Source organism: Fukomys damarensis, unplaced genomic scaffold, assembly GCF_012274545.1.
Source record: "Fukomys damarensis isolate Sample0158 unplaced genomic scaffold, DMR_v1.0_HiC HiC_scaffold_16, whole genome shotgun sequence".
Taxonomy (NCBI): Eukaryota; Metazoa; Chordata; class Mammalia; order Rodentia; family Bathyergidae; genus Fukomys; species Fukomys damarensis.
In genome coordinates, this window is record NW_022900928.1 from 20,641,173 (window position 1) to 20,666,190 (window position 25,018).

Genomic DNA, 25,018 nt, shown 5'->3' on the forward strand with positions numbered 1-25,018 from the left:
AACTTGGAAACAGCCCATTTGCCCATCAGTTGGAAACTGGATAAAGAAGATGTGGTTTTTCTATAAAATGGAACTCTACTCAGCCATAAAGAATGAGAAATTAGATTCATTCTTAGGAAAATGGGTACATATTGAGGATATACTCCTAAGTGAAATAAATAAGTCACACATATGTAACTACTGAATAGTTTCTCTGGTGTGAACAAACTATAATAGTACATAAGATCCTAATGAGATAATTGACAATGTGAAATAGGAAGAAAAGGGCTAAAGGTGTAGGGAAAGTGAGAATGGTAGGAGAAAGGAAATAAAGGAAAGAAAAAAGTAGGAGAAAATGAAAAAATGGAAATAAAATGTTTGTAAAGGGGGAGGGGAGGAGGGGGTGAAGGGAGGGCAGGGACAAGGGGAAAAAATGAGAACCAAGACTTGTCATGTAAAGGTACAAGATCCCAATGTTGAATGTAACTGTACTGTATACCTAAAATGTACCAATAAACTCAATGAGAAAAAAAACAACAACACCTTGGGTAAATTTCTAAAACATGGGAATAGGACCTTTGTGCTCCATAGAACTGAATAAAATTTTGCATTGATAGGGTAAGAAAAGCAGTCTTGCTTTGGACTACATCACCCCACCCTCCTCCACGGGGACAAAGTACCACAGAAATCTCAAGGCCCACAGCTTCTATAGAGGAACAAGAGAACACTGCAAGCAGTTACCTGGCTGCCTAGCATTCTGAAATGCTTATGAGGAATTTAGGGTAAAACTGAACTGCTAAAAAAAACCCAGGGCCATATTGAAACAAAGAAAGAGGTAGAGACCACAGAGACCAGCACAGCATGTTTAGTGAAAACACAGCACACCTATCAGCAGTGGTCCTCAATGAGCTACTAGCTGCAAATATAACCAACCCATTGCAAAGCTGATTTGAAAGAAATGTAACCAACTCTCTTGGGTTCTCTCAGGTCTTGGGTTCTTATTTTGGGGGAACAAAGATTGAAGCCAATAAAACAGCAAGTAGCAAGGGGTGGGGAATAACCAAACATGTTTATTAGAAAAAGGTCCCTGCTTGTTGGGGAGTGGTTTCCATGGTGCAAAAACCGTAGATGCTTAAGACCATTGGCCTTTTATACAGTTTCTGGGATCAGCAGATGTGACAGAAAGCAGGGATGCTCTGGGTAGGCCTTTGATGTTTGGTAGTCTTTTTGCTTAAGTTAATTATTCTGGCCCTCTGGCATGTTAACTCACTTACTCCTTGACTCTTAGTTTAAGTTAACTATTCAGGAACTGTGTACTCTCTGCCTAACTTTCCCTGTCTCCTTGCTTAAGAAGCAGTTCCTAGAAGAAGTAAGTACTTAGCTTGAATCTCTAGATGGTCACTTTCCAAGTATAGCCTTACTCTGTAAACTGAGACTGCCCAGGGATAACAAACACCCCTACAGCAAATTCTGAAAACTATCATGCCATCCTTGGAGTTTAAATAGTGTTTCTTGGCCACAAAGAACACTTCCAGACCCTTTCCAGAGTGGGATTAGACCAAAGCTACAAATAACAATGAGGCACAGTTATGCCACTTCTGGGAGTTTAAATAGGGTTTTCTGCAAAGCCACCTTAGACCTGCATAGGGAGGGATACTACCAAAACTAAATTACAACCACTAAGAGGCACTGGTTCTGCTATACCTGGGAGTTTAGACAGCATTCCTCCTGGCCTCAATTATCACTTACAGACCCACCCAGGGAGGAACAAGACCACCACCATGTTACGAAGCACACCTTGTGCCCAAGTGGATTAGGTGCAATTGCAGTGCCTACCTAGGAGCTCAGCCTAACAGCAGAGCACAACCAGTGGTCTTGCTGGATAGAGGAACAAAGCCAGTTGCCACACCTCAATGGAGAACAAAGGCAAGAAGCCTATCTTCCTAGGGAACCTGAAAGCAAGCTTTGATGGCCTAAGGACTTTACCAATTATGAAATATTATTAGTAAGCTCCATAGTAACAACAACAAAAAATCTATAATTGGTATATTAAGAAAATAAAAGTGGAAGAAATGCACAAGGGTCTACCAAAAAGGTACAAATGAAGCAATAAAATAGCAGTAGTAAGTTCCTTCCTTTGAATAATTACCTTGAATATAAATGGATTAAAATCTCCAGTTGAAAGATCGATGGCAGAATGGATAAAAATCAAGACTCAACTATATGCTGCCTGCAAGAGGCTCACTTCACCAGTAAGAACACACATAGACTGCAAGTAAATGGATGAAGAAAGACCTATGCAAATGGAACGAAAACAGAGAAGGAGTAGCTATAGTTTTAGTAGATAAAGTAGACTTCAAGTTAAAAACTAAAAAAAAGTAAAACAATGCTTTTGTTCAGTGATAAGGGATCAGTGCAATAAAAATATATAATAATTAAATATGTACTCAATCTTAGAACACCTAAATATATAAAACAAATAATAATCTAAAGGGAGAAACATTGTAATATAATGGTAATAGTAAATTCACCCTTCACTTTCATCAACAATAGATTATCTAGTCCGAAAATCAACAAAGAAATATTAGATTTAAATTCCACTCTAGATCAAATGGCCCTATCTTGTAAGAACATTTTACCAAACAGCTACAGAATACATATTCTTTTCAACTGCACACGGAACATTCTCCAGGATAAGTTGTGTACTAGGCTACAAAATAAGTCTGAACAAGTTTTTAAAACTGAAATAATATCAAGTAGCTTTTCTGACAATAGTGAAGTAAAACTAAAAATCAACAACAGTAGGCACTCTGGAAACTTTGTGAATATGTGGAAATTAAACAACATGCTCCTAAACAACCAATGGGTCATTGATGACATTAAAAGAAAAATTTTAAAGTGTCTTGAAACAAATGAAAATGTCAGCACAGTGTGCCAAAACTTACAGGATACATCAAAAGCAGTTCCAAGAGGGAAGCTCATACCAATAAACATCTGCATCACAAAAAGTAGAAAGAGCTCAAGTGAATATCTTAATAATACATCCCAAGAAACTAGAAAAACAAGAAAAACAAAAGCCAAAATTAATAAAAGGAAAGAAATCATATAGCTCAGAGAGAAATAAAATAGAAACTAAAAAAATATATAAAATATCAATGAAAATGAAGGTCTGCACTCTTACCCTTTGCTCCCAGGGTGCTGGAATTATAGGTATGAGCTACTATGCCTGGCCAAGAGTTTTTTTTTTTTTTAAATAAGATCAACAAGGCTTCAGGTGTACTAAAAAGGAGAGAGAAAGGTCTTAAAAGCAGACATGACACTCTGATTACTCTACAACTGATGCCACATAAATACAGAGGATCCTGAGAGGCTACCTATGAACAACTACATACCACCAAATTGGAAAGCCTAGAAGAAATGAACAAACTCCTGGACCCATATACACTAGCAAAATTAAATCATGAAAAATAGAAAACCTGAACAGATCAATAACAAGCAATGAGATTTTATCAGTAACTTTGAACAGTCCCCATTAAGAAAAGCCCAAGATCTGATGGCTTCATTCCTGAGTTCTACCAAATATTTAGAGAAGAACTAATAACAGTTCTTTATAAAATATTTTTTTTAAATTGAAGAGAAAGGAATCCTTCCAAACATCCTGTGAAGCCCACATTGCTTTGATACCAAAGCAGATAAGAATACAATGAAAAAAGGAAATCGTATGGCTGGAGATTTAGCTCAGTGGCACCATGCCTACTTTGCAAGCACAAGGTCCTGAGTTCTATGCCAGGTACCAAAACAAAGAAACAAATAAAAAGGAAATTATAGGCCAATATATATGATGAACATAGATGCAAAAAAAAAAAATCCTCAACAAAATAATTAGTGAACTGAATTCAACATCACATTAAAAACATCATTCACTATGGTCAAATGGGGTTCATACCAGCAATGTAAGGATAGTTCAACATAAGCAAATCAATAAATGTGGTGTACTACTTTAGAAGAATCAAACAGAAAACCCATATGATCATTTCAATAGATACAGAAAAATCATTTGATAAAATTCAGCATCCCTTTCTAATAAAATTCTCAATAAATTAGATATAGAAGAAATGTGCCTCAGCATAATTAAGGCTGTATATAACAAACTCATAGATAGTATATTGAATAAGGAAAAATTGACAGATTTTCTTCTAAGATCTGGAACAAGGCAAAGATGCTCACTGTATTAGTCAGCTTCCCCTTGCTGAGAACAATACCCAACACCCTTAAAGGAGGAGGGAGAAGTTTATTTGGTTCCTAGTTTAGGAGATGCAGTCTGTGGTTGGTTGATAGGCTCCAAGGCAGAAACATCATGGCAGAAGGGCATGTGGAGCAAAACTACTCCATTTATGTCAGCCAAGAATCAAAGGAAGGGAACAGTGCCTGAAAGACGATAAATAGTTCCCAAGGCCATGCCTCCATGAGCCCAGCGGGACATACCCAGGTGCATGCTCTATTAATCTGTGAGGCATTTCTTAATGCAATGACTATTGAAATATCAGGATTAACAGTCACATCCACTTTCAGCACTGTGTTCAGCATAGGACTAGAGATCATAAGCAAAATAAATAGTCAAGGGAAAGAAATAAAGAACATCCAAAAGTAAAAAGGAAATCAAACTTGCCTTGTTTGCAGATGGCATGATGTTGTGTAAATAAAACCCTAAAAATTCTTGTATAAAACTGCTAGAACTAATAAATGAATACACTAGAGTTGCAGGAGACATAGTCAACACATAAAATAGAAGAAGGGATGTTGATTATACTGTAAAAAAAGACAAAGGCACTAGATATGCTAATTATTATGAGTTGATCATTACTTAATGAGTCAAAGCATAATATTATACCTTATAAATATGTACACATACTCTATTATATGTCAGCCTGAAATAACCAAAAATAGACAACCCTGTACTGTTGAGTCCACAAAAAATCCAAACACTAATTAGTATTCTAAAAGTCAAATTTTAATTTTATTCAAAATTTTTGTTTTATCAAAAATTTTCTATGAATCTTGAAAAATTATGGGAAAATTTGTTAAAATTACATAGACACTTTGGTGAAAATAATTTGAATTGTGAATTCATATTGTGACTATGAATAATTTATACCTAGTAAACTAATGAAATATATAATTATTTTTCCATTAGAATATTTGAAATTTTGTTTTAACTTAAAGGGATGTTTCCTAGCAATTTCTGCTTTCCATTGTATCATTATTCTCTCTTCTGGAGAATCTCATAAATCCACATAGAGTTTCTGATTTTCTATTTTTCACAAGCCAGGATAATCACACATTTAGATAAGTGGCATAGCTCTTGGGAAACTAGCAAAGAAAGTAAGTAGAAATGTGTTTAAAGCAAAAAATTTGAGCTAAGCACCTTTCTCCTTCCCTAGGTAACAGTGCTTTAGTTTCACATGCCTTGGACATTGTGAAAAAATAGTCTGCATTTTATTGTTCATATTTGGACTAAAGCATTACATTGTACTTTTAAATTTTGTTTTCAAATAGGTGGCATTTGTCTAGATTTTTTTTCACTTCTACCTTTTGAAAGTAATGATACTCTGAAAACAGAAATGTTCTCTCAGATATATTTTGTTTCTTACATGATGAGGACATCACAATGAAGTTTTGTTGTAAGTAAGTCTCCAGATTCCCTAAGATGCAGCTTTAGTCAGCTCTGTTAGGTCCAACTTTTACTCCTATACCATTTACTCACATTCAGATGAGATACTTGGTGGTCCAAAGCTCATTGCAGTAGCATGCTTTCAACATGAGGTCCTTCATAATTTCTGGTATGAGCTGGCATACTTTTATTATTCATAATCTCAGAAAGCAATTGGAGATGAGTATGTGTAATGTACCACCCTATAACAGAGGAGGGTGGGACTAGAACTCTGGATGCTGTAGAATTATGTTTGTGTCACAAAATTCTTTCTTCATAATTGAGAAATCCTTTAGTTGTCAATCTGCTTTTTTAATAATCTTGAATGAATTTATTTAGTTAAAATGGAATATTTTTGTTATTATTTTTTCTTGCCTGAAAATGTTGCCTTTATAGTATCATAGGGCAGAGTACATATAGAAGATACTTTAGGCAAAGAAGTAGAAAGGCAAGATGCCTTAGAAACTTTGAAAAATTATTTTCAAAAGTGATAATATGTTCATACAGCATTTCTTCAAAGACAAGACATACTTAAATTTATGTATTCAAATTAAGTAATTGATCTAGAATATGTTGATACTGTTTTAATGAGGAAAAGTTAAATTTTCTTGGTATTTTAATTGAGTAGGATAAAATTTTATTTTCCTGAAACATTAAGTTTTAGCTTTCTGAGTCCATATGAATTAATGATAATGTGAAATTTTGAGGACACTTATACAATTTTGGTACACTTTTATATTCCAGCATTGAAGTCCTGGATTGTAGCATATGTGTCCAAGCACTTAAAATACCGTAATGATATACAAAAGCATAAACTCGGGATCTAGGCTCTCTGGATTCAAATTATGGCTTCACCACTTACGAGCTTTCTGATATTGGACAAGTCTGTAGGGCTTCATGTTCTCATCTGAATATGAATAATAATGGCATAGGGCTAAAGAGTGTCATGCATGTAGCATTCTTAGCACATAGTATTAATGTTAGCTATTATTATTTTTACTATCATATTACAATAATGCATAGAATATTACAATTGTGTATCTTTTCCTGGCTAGATCAAGGCTCCTTTGAGTATAGATGTGAGAATAAACTAATAAACAAGCCAAGAAATAAAATTTTCAAAGGTGATAAGGTGATGCTTCTAACCTTATTTGCCCCAGAGCCTTGTGAGGTTCCTAAGGTACTATGGTAGATTGGATTATCAGTAGCAATTTTTTAATCTGTCCCTGAAAGGGATTTGTACATTCACACCCTTTGCCATTTGCATTTGCAGTTCCCCCTATAGAGGAAGGCTCTTCTCACACCCTGCTAGTGTTGCTGTGGTTTGCTTTGGCTGATGAAATGTTAATGTAAACAGAGACCTTAAAAGTGTTTGCATGATTTAGCTTGCTCTCCTGTATTTCTTCCACACACCATGAGAACATGACCTTAGAGAGCCAAAAGTCCCTGAATTATGAAGACTTTTGGAATAGACACAAGCTCAGTCCAAAGCCTTAAGTCTAGTCTACAAAGGACGTGACCTACAGTTTATTGAGGAAAAAATAAATATTTGTTGTTCTAAGATACGATATTTTTGCAGTTGTTTGTATATAGCTCTGCAGAAAACAGTTAATATAGAAAATGTAAACTTTTTTCTTTCTTTTTTGCTACACTGAGTATCAAAGCTTGGGCCTTGTACTTACTAGGCAAATACTCCCAGTGAGCTATATCCCAGCCAAACTGTTCTCCTTAAAAAGGCCTGTTTACAAAGTTGGTTCTTGGCTAGCCTCTGTTCCTAAACTATTTGTGCAAATAATGTTGTTTTTTTTTTTTTTCTGAATACCTACTTTTTTGAGGCGAATGTGGGCTTTTGGTATACTCAGGCAGTACATGAGCAGCCTCCAATAGAAACCCTGCATGCTGAATCTCTAATGAGCTTCCCTGGTTGACAACATTTCACACATACTGTCACAGTTCACTACTGGGGCATTATAGGCATCCTGAGTGATTCCACTGGGAGAGAACACTTGGAAGCTTGGGCCTATTTCCCCTAGACTTTTGCTATAACTGCTTTTTCTTTTGGTTAGTTGTGCCTTGTACCTTTTCAGTGAATAAGTCATCATCCTGTGAGTTCTCCTGGTCAATCATCAAATCTGGGGATAATTTTGGGCCCCTCTCAAACACAGTTGAGTATATTCTGGTTTCTCTTCAGATCATATAAATCTTTCACCTTTTCAAACACAGTTGAGCAACTGCTGGTATAGCTGACAAATATAGGTACAAATAAGTAATCGTGCTAGCATGAAACTTGACATATTGTTTGATCTAATGCTGTTTTATTACCATTTGCTGGATTGGATTCATAGGCTCCTATAAACAACAAATTTTTTGTTCTAAAGCGATCTTTTGGTCCTACTTCTACTCTACACAAGAACTTCCTGTATAGGACATATGATCAAAAAAATACAGTGTGTGTTAAAATTAAAAGTATTTCTTAAAATAAAAGGCACATTGCCATTCTCAATCATTCTTGCCATTTTATTTTTTAATTTTGTAAGAAAAGGTCTTGCTATTTAATTCAGCCTGGCTTTGAACTCACTGTGCAGCCCAGACTGGCCTTGAACTCATGGCAATCTTCCTGCCTCAGCCTCCCAGGTGTGTACCACCATGCCTGGCACTTCTTGCCATTTTCTGCAGCCGTTCTGGAGGTCCTTTCTTATAAGTGCCTTTACCGTAGTTACACTGTCTTGGTTGTCTTGATATCTTGAATTGATTCAAAATACTTACCTTTAATGGTTATTTTGACTTTGGGGAAGATCCGGAAGTTGCACAGTGCCACCTGGTAAATAAGGTGGTGAGGACCCACTATAATGTTTTTCCAAGCCTGCCTTTCAGTTAAGTGGAAATAGGCAACAGCATTCAGTATACTTCTGATTGTGCCTTGTAAAGACTCTTACCAAAGAGATCTTCCAGTAGTAAGAACAATGAAATGAGTGTGTTTGAAGCTAGTTTAACTTTTACTGAAATAACCTTTTCTAATTCAAACATTCACCATATATTTTGATAACTTGTCAGATTAAGGTTTCACCACTGGCTTAGCCAGATTCCCATAGTTGAAAGGATGAATTAGTGATCCCTTAAATTATTTCCTTGTCTTGCAAATCTTGGCTTTTGTTCAGTTCTCCTTAGAGAATTTGGCTGTGCTATACACAACCTTTTTCTAGAGAAAATGACCTAATTATAACAAATAGTTCAGTTCTAAAATATATTAATTTGGGTCCCTTCATCTCTTACCCTGACTTTTTCCTATAACATGCAGTACATATACATAATTATAAACTCCACAAAAAGTGTTATAATTTTTGTTTTAAACTATGATGTGTATTTTGAAGAAAACAAGAGTTTTCTTATTATATTTATTTATTATATATATTTCTATTATATTTATCCAGATATTTACCACTCATGATGCTCTTCTTTCTTTCCTGGAAATCCAAGTTGCCATCTGTTATCATTTCCATTCAGCCTGATGAACTTCTTTTGCAGTTCTTGTACCATATGTCTATTGGTGATAAATTTTCTCAGTTTTCTTGTATCTGAAAATGTCTGTACTTTGCTTTAAATGTTGAAAGATATCTTTTCTGTTTATGGGATTCTGGTGTGACAGGTTTTTTTATCCACACATTAAAGATGTTCCAGTGCCTTTTGACTTTCTGAGGAGGCAGTGGTGGGTCGAAATGTTTTTTTCTTTATAGGTATTATATCACTTTTCTCCAGATGCTTTTTAGATTCTCTCTTTGTTTTTGGTTTTTAGCACTGTGACAATCAATGTTTGCTGAGCTTCATGAATCTGTAAATTTGTGTTTTTAGCCATGTTCAGAAGATTTTGTCATTTTCTTTTCTTTTTTGTTTTCTTTTTTTTTTAGATTCCAGTTATTCAAATGTTGGAAAGTCTGATATTATTCTTTAGGTCCCTAAGGCCCTATTCATTTTTTTCTACTGTTATTTACATTGTATACTTTGTATTCATCTAGCTTCAAGTTTATGACTCGTATGAATGAATCAATAAATTTGAAAATCTGTATGGAATGCTCAAATGTCTTTTTAAAAAAACACCAAAACATATACATAAAAGTAGAAATAGTTCTATAGTTATTTAAGAAATAAGATCACTAATTAGGAAATTCCCTATAATGAAATCATTATTCCCAAATGATTTCACTGGTTAATTTTTAAATATTTGAAGAAATATTAGAAAACATAAACTCTTGAGAATATTTCCAAACTGATTTATCAGGCAAAACAACATTAACACCAAAACATGACCAATATCTTTCATAAACATAGACATAAAAAAAATCTAAGCCCTATATTAGCAAACTGAATTCAGAAATATATGAAAAGGATACTATATTATAATCAAGTATGCAATATATCTCAAGAATGCAAATTTGAATTCACTTCCAAAAATCAACCAAAGTATTTGCCATATTAATAAATAAAGGAGAAATGCTATATAATTGCCTCAGTAATTTTGAAAAGAAAGCACTTGATAAAGTTTTACACTCTGACAATTGAGAAATCCTTACCAGACAAGGAATAGAGGAGAGTTTCTTTTGCATAATAGGTGAGTTTACAAAATAGCCAAACCCTAAGCTAACATTATCATCATTCTTAATAGTTAAGACAATGACTATTTTTCCCACTAAAAATTTAAAAAAGTGAGGATACTTATCTTCTCTTGAACATTGTACTAAAGATCACAGCCAATACAAGTCAAATAAAAGAAATAATATGTAGATTGGAAAGGAAGAATAACACTTTCTTTATTTGCAGATGACATGACAGTTCACAGAGAAAATTCCACAGTGAATTAAGGATATTTCAGGATGTAATATCTGAATAAAAAATAAGTTGTTGTACACTACCAGTTAACAATCAGAAAACAAAAATTGAAAACACCACTTGTAATATCACAAAACATAAGTGATAAAGTGATAAAGCTAACAAAATATGTATGAAATATTTATACCCACATCCACAAAAGATTGTTGAGTGAAACCAAAGAAGATTGAAATCTGTGGAGAGATATACTATGTTCATGGATTAGAATATTTTGTACACTTAAGATGTCAGTTATTTCCAAATTGATGTATAAACAAATCTGAACTGAAATCTAGAATACTTTCTTGATTTATGATTCTAAAACTTACTTGGAAATATATAAGATCTAGAACAGACTAACCTGAACTGATTTTAGCTCTAACTTCATAGGTATAGTAGTCAATATAATATATTTGTGTAAGGATAGACAAATGTATAAATGAAATAAAAATTAGAGTAGAAATAGGTCCATACTGATGTGATCAGTTAATTTTTGACAGATTTCCAAGGAATTCAATGGAGAAAGGATAGTTTTTACAATAAATAGTGCTGGAACAATAAGATAGCCATATGAGACTACAAGGAAATTTGATCCCCTAGCTAAAACTGAACACAAAAAGAACAATAGCTTAAAAGTAGACATGAGTCTCGAGGCTAAACTATAAAACCTCTTGGAAAGAAACATATCTTCTATCTAGGGGTTAACCAAAGATTTATTAGAACACAGAAAATACTTCTTCTTCTTTTTTTTTTTTTTTTTTTTTTTTTTTGAGACAGGGTCTCACTATGAAGTTGAGACTGACCTGGAACTCACTATGTAGCCCAGGCTGGTCTTGAACTCACAGCGATCCTCCTGTCTCAGCCTCCCCAGTGCTGAGATTACAGGCGTGAACCACCATCCATTTGGTGAGCCACCACCAAGTATTTTTAAGAAAATACTTCTTAAAACTGCTAAAATTGGCTTTATAAAAATTAAACACATTTGCTTACTTAAACCATATGAGTCAAGGAATAAGCAAGTCACAGGGAAAGATATATTTGCAAGAAATATATCTAATAGAGGACTTGCATCCAGAATATAGAGTTCTTACCATTCAATAATAGCAAGGCAACTCAATTTTAAATATGTTCATAAGACTTGAACAGGTTCTTTGGATCAGAAGATATACAAGTAGTTGATAAGCGTATGAAAAGATGTTCTACATCATTAGTCATTAGGAAAATGTAAATTAATGCCACAGTGAGGTATTACTATGTACTTTCCAAAAGGGCCATAATTAAAGATTGGCATGTACAAATGTTGGTAAGGATATAGAACAAGTGAAATTTCCTTACAATGTTGGTAGGAATGCAAAATTATATAATATTTTCAAAATAAAGTTTGGTAGTTATTTATAAAATTAAGCATTTATGTACCATTTATTCTACAATCCTGAATTCCCAGAAATATTTGTAGCATGTGGTTACAGTGGCTTTTAATAAAAGCAGCCTTGCACTGCTGCCATCGTTCCAGCACCAGGAAGGCCTGGTTGGGTCCAATCCACAGACTGGGTAGCCGTGCCCTCCCATGCCTGCGCCACCACCATTGCTCAGTGCCAGGAAGGCCTGCTTGGGCCCAATCCACAGATTGGGTAGCCATGCCCTCCCCTGCCTGCGCTGCCACCATCACTCCAGTGCCTAAACCCCCTCACCCCCTTCTCTCAGACCTCCTGATTATGCCACTCTTTGGACCCACTCTGCAGAGGCAGAGATGGTCATAAAGGGTATTTTTCTGAGCTCCCAACTTTGAACATCTTTGAAGACAGGGCTGGGGAAACCTGTTGTAGATCTGTGGGGAGTTCAACCCTTCAGGAGGTTGGGGAACTCAATCTGGGCCTTGCAGCCCAAGGTCAGTCTACATCATGGGGGTCTGCCATCAGGTAGCTGAGATCAGGGGACTTAGCTCTGCACATGGCTTCACATGTTGTATATTATGACAGCGGATATATAATCTGAAAGAGGCCCTTCAAATCCAGTTTTTTCTTTCTTTTCCTCATTCTGCTCTGCAAATTCTTTCTTTTTTCTGTCCTCTTTCTCCAACTCAGTCTCTTGATCCACCATATTATCCCTCATCTCCCTTTCTGTTTCTGCTCCTGCCCTAACTCAGATTTCTTCTTTTATCATTTTCTCTTTTTTCTTTATGTTCTTTTCTTCTGTCATTCTACCTCACTCAAGGGTCAATAGCTTCAAGGGAAAGTGAGCCCCTATTACTGTTAAGGGGATATATTCTTGTTCTTATACTTGTACTCTGTCTATCCCTTTTGAATTTAACAGTTTCCTAAAGATTGTGTGGTCATTCTATGTCCTCTGGCTTCACTTGAAACCTTCTTCAATTCTTTTACTCATCTGCTCCTCTTTTCCTAACTCTGTCTAAACCCAATCCTAAATGATAAATATGCTATATTGAAAAGTTTATTCACTGCAAACATATTTTGGACTGCTTCTTGATTTTAATTTAATTCACATGGTTCAAAGGAGATAGACTAATGACTACCACAAGTGGTCATTTGCAAGTTGTGCTTGATCATATTGTGTTGCTGATTGCATCAATTGGGATAAAGGATTGTGATTGATTTAAAGAGCTGTTTTCTCTGATAATGAAAATGAGAATGTCAATGAGTCATTAGAGTCTCAAAAGCTAAAACGCAACTATATCAGGAAGATTTAAATAATAACCCAAATATTAAACCAAGGACAACCCAACAACAAAAATAAAAATGAGAAAATACTTAAGCAAAACACAGAGACAGACTTCCAGTTCACCAATGGAAAACAGTAGGGCAAATGAGGATGAAAAGTCTGGTAGTGAACCACTGGGGCACTCTGAACTCATAGCACAGGAAGTAATAAACAGATCATTCAGGCTCTAGAAAAATTCAAAACAGAAATAATTTCCCAGATAACCATAGAAATGGTGAGCAAAATGAAAGTCATGATTTGTGGCTCTAGAATAGAAACTGACAAAAAAGTAGATGAACTCAGGACCATGATAGAAGCCATGAAGTCCCAGCATAAGAAAGAAATGGAAACAATGAATGCCCAACATAGGAAAGAAATGGAATCCATAAAACAGATTCACACAGATATCCGGGAGATTAAACACTCCATTGAAAGTATTCACAACAGAATAAAAGAATATGAAGATAGAATCTCAAATATAGAAGATAAGATTGCAGTCAGTGACTGTGAAAAGAGAGGTCTCTTCGAAACAGTAGGGGATCATGAGAATTTGATCCAACAACTCCTAGATGATGCAAAGAATAATAATATAAGACTGATAGGAATCCATGAAGTAGCAGGAGAAAATACAAATGACTTAAAAAAGCGCTTCACAGAATTAATGACAGAAAACTTCCCAAACAGAGGGAAAGAATTTGACATACAGATAAGTGAGGCATATAGGACTCCAACTAGCCACGATAAAAAAAATCTACACCTAGACATATAATAATCAAGATCCAAGAAACCCAACAGAAGAACAAAACACTACAAGCAGTAAGAGAAAAGAAACAAATCACATGCAAAGGAAAGCCCATCAGAATCACAGCAGACTTTTCAACACAAATCCTCAGGTCTGGAGAGCCTGGAGTGAGGTATTTCAAGTCCTAAAAGAAAACAACCTCCAACCTAGACTGATGTATCCTGCAAAACTCTCTTTCAAAATGGATGGGGAAATAAGATACTTCCATGACAAAGAACACCTGAGAAACTTCATGAATACCAAAGCAGCACTATAAGGAACTCTAAATAATATCCTAGAAAAAAGACAATGAAGGTAACAACACCATGAGGCCCAGCAGAGCAAATCAAATAGGCAAGGCAAGAAACTAAAAGGAGAAGGTGAAAAATTAAAAACAGTAAACAAAAGGACCATAATGACAATAATAAGTCAGTACATATCAATTATAACCATCGATGTCAATGGCCTCAATTCACCAATCAAGAGAAATAGACTGGCAGAATGGATTAAGAAGCAAAATCTAACAATATGTTGTATACAAGAAACACACCTAGTGCAAAAAGAAGCCCATAGACTGAAAGTGAAAGGATGGAAAACAATTCTCCATGTGACAGGAGCCCAGAAAAAAGCAGGGGTAGCAATCTTATTCTCAGACAAAGTAAATTTCAAACCAAAACTGATTAAAAGAGACAAAGAAGGCCACTACATCCTTGTAAAGGGAACAATTCAAGAGGAAGAGATGACAATCATAAACATATATGCACCAGATATTAATGCCCCGAACTATATAAAAGAAATATTAAGAAGCATGAAAAACCAAATAAGCACTAATACAATTGTAGTGGGGGGATCTAAATACCCCACTTTCACAAATAGATCATCTAGGCAAAAAATCAACAACAAAATACTAGAACTGAACCAAGCTTTTGAACGCATGGACTTAATAGATGTCTATAGAGTGCTCCACCCCACAAAATCAGAGTATACATTCTTTTTGGCTGCACATGGATCATTCTCCAAGATAGCCCACATACTAGCTCACAGAACAGGTCTGAATAAATGCAAAAGAATCGAAGTTATTCCCTGTATATTATCAGATCATAGTACAATCAAGGTGGAGATCAATAGCATAAGAAACCATAAGAACTTCACAAACACATGGAAATTGAACAACTCTCCTAAACAATCAATGGATCACAGAGGAAATTAAAGAAGAAATTAGACAGCTTTTACAAATAAATGAAAATGCCAATACAACATACAGTAATCTATGGGACACAATGAAAGTAGTTCTATGTCGAAAATTCATAGCACTGAAGACCCACACTAGGAAAACAGAGTGAGCTCAAATAAACAACCGAATGATGAACCTTAGACTCCTAGAAAAACAAGAACAAGAAAAACCCAAAGCTCAAACAAGAGAGGAAATTATAAAGATTAGAGCAGAAATCAATGCAATAGAAACTAAGAAATCGATACAAAAAAATAAATGAATCGAAGAATTGGCTTTTTGAAGGAATAAATAAAATCGATAAAACCTCAGCTAACTTTCTCTAAAAAAGGAAAGAAAAGGATCAGATCCATGCAATCAGGAATGAAAAAGGCGAAGTCAAAACAGACCCAACAGAAATCCAGAGGATCATTAATACCTACTTTGAGAACCTGTACTCAAATAAAATGGAAAACACAGAAGAAATGGACAGTTTTCTAGATACTTATGAATTACCAAAGTTGAACAAAGAAAATAAAAACATTTTAAACACCCCAATTACAATCAGTGAAATTGAAAATGTAATTAAAAGTTTACCAATAAAGAAAAGCCACTGCTGAATTTTACAAGACGTTTAGAAAAGAACTACTGCCATTACTCTTCAAACTTTTGAAAGAAATTGAAAGCGAAGCAATACTTCCAAATACATTCCTGGAAGCAAGTATCACTTTGATTCCCAAACCAGGGAAAGATGCAACTAAAATAGAGAACTACAGGCCAATCTCCTTAATGAATATAGATGCAAAAATCCTTAATAAGATACTAGCAAACAGAATACAGAGGATCATCAAGAAGGATCATCATCCACTCTGACCAAGTTGGATTTATTCCAGGGATGCAAGGATGGTTCCACGTACATAAGTCAATAAATGTAATACACTATATTAACAAAGTCAAGGACAAAAACCATATGATTGTCTCGATAGATGCAGAAAAAGCATTTGACAAAATTCAACACCCATTCATGATAAAATCCCTGCAAAAATTGGAAGAGATGGTCTATACCTCATCTTAATACTTAATAAAAACTTAATAAAGGCTATCTATGAAAAACCAACAGCCAACATCATATTAAATGGCCCAAAACTGAAAACCTTCACGTTAAAATCAGTAACAAGACAAGGATGCCCACTATCACCACTCCTCTTCGATATAGTTCTGGAAACATTAGCCATAGCAATTATACAAGAGAAAGAAATTAAAGCAATAAAGATAGGAAAGGAAGAAGATAAACTGTTATTATTTACTGATGATATGATACTCTACATTGAAGACCCAAAAAATTCCACCAAAAGACTTCTAGACTTGACACTTTCAGCAGAGTAGCTGGAACTAAGGTCAACACTGAAAAATCAATAGCCTTTTTGTGCACAAATAACAGACTCACTGAGAGAGAAATTAGGGAAACAGTTCCTTTCACAATAGCATCCAAAAAATGAAATATCTAAGAATCAATCTAATAAAAGAAGCAAAAAACCTCTACACTGAAAACTACAGCACTCTGAAAAAAGAGATTGAAGAGGATATAAGAAAATGGAAAGATATCCCCTGCTCCTGGGTAGATAGAATCATCATAGTGAAAATGGCCATACTACCAAAACTGCTATATGATTCAATGCAATGCCAATTGAAATTCCAACAGTATATTTCACAGAACTAGAAAAAAGAATCCAAAAATTCATTTGCAACCAGAAGAGACCTAGAATAGCAAAAGCCATCCTAGGCAAAGAGACATGGTAGTGGGTATAACAATTCCCAATTTGAAACTATACTACAAAGCCAGTGTGATAAAAACAGCATGCTACTGGGAATAAAACAGACCTGAGGATCAGTGGAACAGAATGGAAGACACAAAAGCAACTCCAAATGTACTCAGCTATGTCATCCTTGACAAAGGAGCTGACCATCCCCACTGGAGGAAAGATAGTCTCTTTAATAAATGGTGTTGGAAAAACTGGATCTCAACCTGCCAAAGATTAAAACTAGACCCTTATCTCTCACCATGCACAAAATTTAAATCCAAGTGGATTAAAGATCTAAATATTAAAGAAACACCAAACTTGCTGGAAGATAAGTTAGGCAGAACTCTTGAAGACATTGGCATAGGAAAAGACTTTATGAACAAATCCTCAGTAGCACGGGAACTAGCAGAAAGAATCAACAAGTGGGATCTCATCTTATTAAAAAGCTTCTGCACTGCAAAAGAAACCATCAACAGAACTAAGAGACAACCTACAATGTGGGAAAAAATTGTTATCAGCTGCTCCTCAGACAAATGACTATTATCTAGAATACATAAAGAACTGAAAACAATCAGCCCCCCACAAATATAAGGACCTGATTCAAAAATGGGCATCTGAAATGAACAGACGTTTCTCAAAGAAGTAAAAGCAACAAGTAAATATATGAAAAAACGTTCCACATCAGTGGTCAGTCGAGAGAAGCAGATGAAAACAACACTGAGATTCCACCTCACCGCACAAAAAATGGCTGCTATCAAGAAATCACTCAGTAACAAATGTTGGCGGGGTTGTGGGGAGAAAGGAACCCTTCTCCATTGTTGGTGGGAGTGCAGACTGGTGCAACCACTATGGAAATCAATATGGAGATACCTCAAAGAGCTGGGACTAGAGGTTCCATTTGACCCAGCCATCCCTCTGCTGGGTATCTTTCCAAGAGAACTAAAAGAATCATATCACAGTGATATATGCACACCCATGTTTATAGTGGCACAGTTTGTAATAGCTACAACTTGGAAACAGCCCATTTGCTCATCAGTTGGAAACTGGATAAAGAAGATATGGTTTTTCTATAAAATGGAACACTACTCAGCCACAAAGAATGAGAAATTAGATTCATTCATAGGAAAATGGGTACATATTGAGGGTATACCCCTAAGTGAAATAAGTCACACATGTGTAAATACTGAATAGTTTCTCTGGTGTGAAGAAACTATAACAGTACATAAGATCCTAATGAGATAATTGACAATGTGAAATGGGAAGAAAAGGGCTAAAGGTGTAGGGAAAGTGAGAAGGGTAGAGAAAAGGAAGTAAGGGAAAGAAAAAAATAGGAGAAAATGAAAAAATGGAAATAAAACATCTGTAAAGGGGAAGGGGAGGAGGGGGTGAAGGGAGGGCAGGGACAAAGGGAACAAATGAGAACCAAGACCTGTCATATAAAGGTACAAGATCCCAATGATGAATGTAACTGTACTGTATACCTAAAGTGTACCAATAAACTCAATGAGAAAAAATAAAATAAAAAAGCAGCCTAACACTAGAACCAAACCAAATGTCCAGTAACAAAAGAATGAGGAAACAATGGTATATTCATGCTCTGGAATGCCATTTATCATGAAAAAAATGCGTTGACAATATATGAATGAATCTCAAAAATCTTGTAATAGTATAAGAATCTACAATAAAAATTTCACTTAAAAATGTTAAGCAAAAAAATCAAATACAAAAGATCACATATTGTATTCTTTTTCATTAATATAAAGTTTAAAAAGGCAAAGCTAATTTTTATTTTAAAAATCAGAAAAGTAGTTGCCTCAGGATAAAAGGATTGAGTGGGGTGTGGTACAAGGGAACTTTCTGGGAAGCATTCTGACCCCCCATGCCAGGGATTGAACTCAGGACCTTGTGCTGGTGAGGCGGGCAGGGCACCACTGAGCTACATTCCCAGCCCTGTCATTCTGATTCTTGATTGTGGTGTGGGTTATATACAATCAATGGATTTGTCAAAATCCCTTAAACTGTACACTTGAGAAGTGTTGATTCTACCATATATAAATTATACCCTCACTACAGAAAAATTTACATCTTTCTCTAATTTGTAGGTTAGATTTTATTTTCATTTACTTCACACAACACCCATGCCTTTGTGTGGGTAACATTGTAGAAGAAGTCTGTGTATTTGGAAACTGATTTCTCTTCCCCTTCCTTTACTTTTCCTTCCTTCTTTCTGAAAACCACAGGAACATGAGATAAGGTGAGTGACTATTGTGAGCAAAACTATAGCAGATAACTTGTATCAGAATTTTCTCATTCGGACCTCATCAAGGCCTATAATTTGAATGTGTGGCTCTAGAAGTGGTTGCTATGGTGATAAACCACTTTACTTAAATAGCATGTATTTTACTCAAAATTCAGAGAAATGGTAACAGTTTCTAGTAATCATGCACTGGTATTAACTTGCAGGGATATGCCTAGAGCTTACAGGTTTTGCATCCATTATCACCAGATTAGTTCATCAGGTTAAAGTTATGCCAGGGAATAATGAAATATATATATTTAGCTCAACTTCTTGTTACGTATCTCCCCTTGCACTCATGGAAACCCCTGTTCAAGATTAATAATATGAGCTGAAGAAATCAGGCCAAGAGTATTGAATTGCAAAAAGGTAAAACTGGAGGGAACTTTGTAATGTCATCTTTTCCATCATTCTGTATCCAGTCGATGACTTCAACTGTCCCAAATGGTAAGAATTTGTCGAAGGTGAAAAACAATTGAAATGCTGCTTGGGGCAGTCCCTGGAGTGACGCCCTGGTGGACTGCAGTGCTCAGAGATGATATCTGGCTCCATGGTGCTGAGTCTACCTCCGTCATTCATGTGTGTGTGTGTGTGTGTGTGTGTGCGCGCGTGCCTGTGTGTGTTTGTGTGCTTACTGTTTTTTTTTAATCTTTTTAGACTGAAAAGCTCTCATATAAAGAAAGCTCCACCCTGTTAATCATATTGGTAGCCAGTCTATAGATCTTCTCTGATCTCTTTTTATCTTTTCAGGCTGGTTGGAGTGTTTCCAGTATGAATTCCTTGTGGTTTTATGTGAGGATAGAATTTCTTTCTCCTTAAATCTCACATGCTTTCTGATGATAGTGAGGTTTTCCTGCCCATGGTGGAGGGTTACCTCAGCTGTAGCATCTTCCGAGCACAGTTCACAGTGATTTTTTTTGCGGGGGGGGGTCCTCTTATAGACTGACAAATAGATAGTCAATAGTCTCATGATGGATGATCATTTAGGATCTTTTTCCCAGAACTGAGCATTGAAATTCCTCTATCATTTTTCTCCTTTGTACAGTCTTATGGGAGCTCTTCTTCTATTTGTCTTTCATGACCTGTAAGATCTCACAGCTTTGGCAATTTCACTTTCATTTCTCTGTCCTATTACTTATAAAACTATAATATTGCATCAGTGACAGCACAGATCCCTGAGGAGTCCTACCAGCAATGATAGAGGAAAAGGAGAAACCCAAAACTTAGTTAATCTATAACCTAACAAAAGAAATCCCTGAAAAATTAAGATTTTTTTCACAGTCTTAGGAAAAACCTAGAAGTTGGAATTTTCCTTGACCTTTTATGTTCCAAGGAAGTGGGAGGCTTGACTATTTGTCAAGAAAACTACAGCTTGACCTAAAAGGCACGTGGTGGCCATTTTGCATCTGTGCTCTGCCAGCACCAGAGAATGGTTTTGGTGAGGGATGCTCTAAAGGGGAGTCTCAGACTCTTTTGAAAAACTACTAGGATTCAGTTTTTCAACAAAGGTATGCTAAACATAATGCATCTGCAAGTGAACAAAAAGAAATGGTAAGGCACACATGCGTATACACACACACACACACACACACACACACACACACACACACACACAATTCCCCAGATTAAATCCATATACTCAGAATCTCCTAAGCATTTGCAGTAAACATTTGCATAAAGGTAAGTGTATTTGCATTGACATTACTAGGGAATGAAAGAATAAATAATTGTGATTTGTTTCACTGCAGCTGGTTTTAGGCCAATTTTGAGGCATAATTAAAATATTATGGTTGTCTGTATTAGTTTTAACATATATTAAACACTAAATCGACAAAGAAATAAGAAAAGAGGCACCCTTATATGCTGAGGGTAAAAGTATTAATTGGTACAACTTCAATGGAAGGTAATATGATAGATATCTTTCAAATTTATAAATTACTTTTGACCCAGGAATTCTGCCTTTAAATCTGTATATCCTGTTGATACAGTGACACATGTGCAAAATGACACAAATCCAAGACCATTCACAGCCACATTATTTGTACTAGTAAAAGAGTAGAAATAACCCAAATCTCCATTGTGAAAGGACTGGCTAGATAAGTCAGTTAAACAAGAGAATTACTGCCTAGCCAGAAAAAAGAATGAGCACTATTTTTCTGAATTAATCTTCTAGATAATCGCTAATTTAAATAATCAAGGTGTAAAGGGGTGCTTACTGAACTACCATTTGTGTAAAAGAGTGAAGAGAGCATATAGATAGATGGATTAACTTGAACCCTATGAAACTGCCATATGAGACTGTTTTGACCTGTACCTAATGGCAGTGACAACTAATTCCATTTGATTGCATTTGTTTGCTTGCAGACAGGTGAAGTCTGTCTAGAAATGAATACTGTAAATTGACAACTTGTGATGAGAGCTGAGTTAACTAGGGGGCAAGGACATTTTGAACACTGTAACCATTAAGTTGTGGATATGTACCGCCTATTATTAAAATTGCTAAATTTATAAATAACTGGGACTTGAGGAATATGATTGCCTCATCTTGCTACATAAAGAAAGAAATATCATGTTTCTGTACCAAAATAATGAAACACTGGGTTTAGCTTGGTGTTTCCTTCCACTTTTTCAGAAAATTCTGAGAATTAAGACATTGCATCCAAGAAGAAAAATCAGAGCCTATGGAGTTTTTAAAGGAAAAAGTCTGCTTTCCCCACCCATAAAGACTATTTCTGAGTATTTTTTCCTAGGGACAGCAACTTCTGAGTCTACTTTAAGGACTCAAGTAAATTGACAAATGGAACAATAGATAAGAATGGAAACATTAAGCAGATATGAACATGAGTACATTAAAAAGAAAATGACTAAAGCTCAATTCCTATTTTATTTATATTTGTTTATTTATTCATTTATTTAGTTTGGTACCGGGGATCAAATTTGGAACCACTGAGCTAAATCCCCAGTCCTCTATTCCTATTTTATAGAATTGTAGTGAACATGTAGAAAACTATTCTCTCAACTACTTGGATAATAACTCAGAATCCAAATAGAAATATCAAAAGAGAGAAAGGGTTACACTTAGATTCAACCTTTAATAAGATTTGTATGTACAGTTAATTAAATTATATGAACTAAAATTTCCAAATAGGTCCCAGGACTTAAAGACCAGAATTGTACTAAAGAAAGCAGCTTGTCCTCAGGCAGCTATTAGAACATCAGGAGTGTTGTATTCTCGCCCTATTGATGAACATGAAAGTTTTCAACAAGAGAATACAACCTGTATTAGTGAATGTTAAAGAATTTTAAATATTTTCTGCTTCTTGAAAGAACACAAAGGAACAACTCAGTTTTCTTCGAGGAAAAAAAGTAGCAAATTGGACCATTTTACATTTTTAAATTTTAAATTAATTTTTCAGATAGAAAATGCTTGTTAATTACATATTCAGAGATCATTTTATAAAATCAGACGTGAATGATGCTGTCTGACAGGTACACATTTAAGGGCTGTCTGTAACGAGCAAACATCAAGTAGAACTTCTTGAAATACAGCCACCAAAAGTGTAAATGACCTGAAGCTTTGCTACAGCTCTAGGAAGTCATTAATTCATTGAGCGAGTATATATTAATTGTCTTTGTGTATGAAACATACTCATTTTATCACAAGAACTTGATCAAATAAAACAAGATTAATTTTACATTGTGTGTAATCTTCTCACATTCTTTGAAAATTGTTAACCAGATTATTAATCCAAGAATTTGCGGGCCCCTGCCTAGATTGTTCTGTGTTGTGACACCTGGCTCTGTCTGTACTTGATGCCTTGGTTCTGTCTAGTTTCATAGGTCATCTGGGACATTCTATGCTCTTTTCGAACTTTTTTCTTATCTTCATTTAGTTAAAAGTCATCGCTTCAAGACAGCAGGATTCAAGATTCGAGACAGTTCTCTCCTCTCTGTGGAGTGAGGGAACCTGAGAATGTACAGTTTTCTGTTAAAATCCTTCTGCTTGTACTCTCATGGTCTTCCTCTCAGCTATTTCTCATAATCACCCCTTGAAGCAAACATGTGCATACTATTTTGTACCCTTTGCCAGTGAGAGATTCAGGCTCAAAGAGGTCTACAGACCTGGCTGAGTGTTGTGACTGGGAATAGAAGCCAGTCCCTGGAATGACTGCAGAATGATAAGAATGTGAGCGGGCCCTTTGCAGCAGCTTTAGGCCCATGTTAGAATATTCACATTGTACCTGTCAGGGTATCGATATATCTGAGCTTGTCTGGAAATCTGCAAGGTGAAAGGAGTGCAATTGTGTCCAAGTGGACTTCCCCGTATAGACATTTTGCATGACAGAGGGTTGAAATTGAGCCTGAACAGTTTGTTCCACTCCAGACACTAAATCAGTGAATATTTTTAAGGTGCTAAAGAAGGGGTGTTGTGTGTGTATGTGTGTGTGTGTGTGTTCACATTTAATAATTTTACAGTGTGACAAGTGCGTGTCCCAAGTCAAGAGAGTGTTCCAGCTTGCCAGCCTTGGACAGCATTGTAGTTCCTTGCTTCTTTGGGTTGATGTATATTTTTTTGTGTCTTTTGGTTGATGTATATTTTATATTAACCTAGGCCTTTTCTTTTATTTTCAGCCCACTGTTTATGAAAAAAAATCGCCTGTAACCAGTAAGAAGGCAGATACAAATGACATTGACACGTGCTGTTCAAGTTCCACATCTAGCAAACTCCTTCCAGCTGAACTCAAGGGAGAAGTAGAGAAAAGTTCTGTGACTCCAAGCCAAGGAGTAGCAACCAAATCCACTGCTAAATCCACTGCCCTGTTTCGAAGCAAAAAAAAACCCTAATGTTCCCTCCAGTTCTGAACAAACAGTACAAAAACAAACTGCTCTTTCTAATGTGAAAGGGAGGATTTAGGAGAGGAAAGGACAGTGCTACTCTGAGCTTTCGGCCTTTAGGTCCACCGAGCCCTGCCTTGTGTCTGCACCAGTTTAAAATTGAAGCCAATTACCTCCAAAGCAGCATAAACTGCATGGAGTATTAAAGCACAGCCACCAACAGCCTGATGGCCATGCAGCTAAAATCAACCCAAGATTTATCTAAGGCTTGTTTAGGGGGCAGATGCCCTCAGTGCAAGGCTGTGGCAATACTGCTCAGTTTTATTTCAAATTCTTATGTTTGGGCACAGTTATTTGTAGGGGAAAAACAAGAGGCCAAATATGGTAATGGATTGTCCAAATAATTATGTGCGCTTTGCACTAGAAGACTTTGTTAGAAAATTACAAATAACCTTGCCATAGGCATTACGGTGAAAGTGCTTCAATCCTTTGCATGTGTTCTAGTAATTTTAAGTTGCAATAGCTGTTTAAGATGACTTATTTTGAGCATAGGAAAATAAGACATTTTGTAACTGCTTACCATTAACTTGCTGCTAAATTCCCATTGTATTGATTCAATCAATAAAAATCAGATGTTACCTATACATGTTAATTTTTATGTTAATGAGAGATGAATATGTTTAAGTCCACTAAGCCCTTACACTTTACAAGGTCGGCCCATTGCTGCAATGACAGCACATGTCTCTGGGGAAGGGTGTGAGGCTGGACAGAAGAAAAATGCATCATTTCTCTCAGTATTGTGAGTGTCTCCTTTCCACCTAGG

The 25,018-nt window shown here is 35.7% G+C and overlaps 1 protein-coding gene across 5 annotated transcripts in view; it reads left to right on the forward strand.

The window, feature by feature from the left end:
• Stk33 (serine/threonine kinase 33) overlaps nt 1-24,813 on the forward strand; it is a 192,244-nt gene extending 167,431 nt beyond the window's left edge. For all 5 annotated transcript variants that reach the window (XM_033764163.1, XM_033764162.1, XM_010615349.2 and 2 more), the window contains one exon: nt 23,992-24,813. In XM_033764163.1, coding sequence (XP_033620054.1) covers nt 23,992-24,204 — 213 coding nt within the window. In that variant the 3' untranslated portion in view covers nt 24,205-24,813. The remainder of the gene's footprint in view (nt 1-23,991) is intronic.
• Nucleotides 24,814-25,018: the final 205 nt, after the last annotated feature.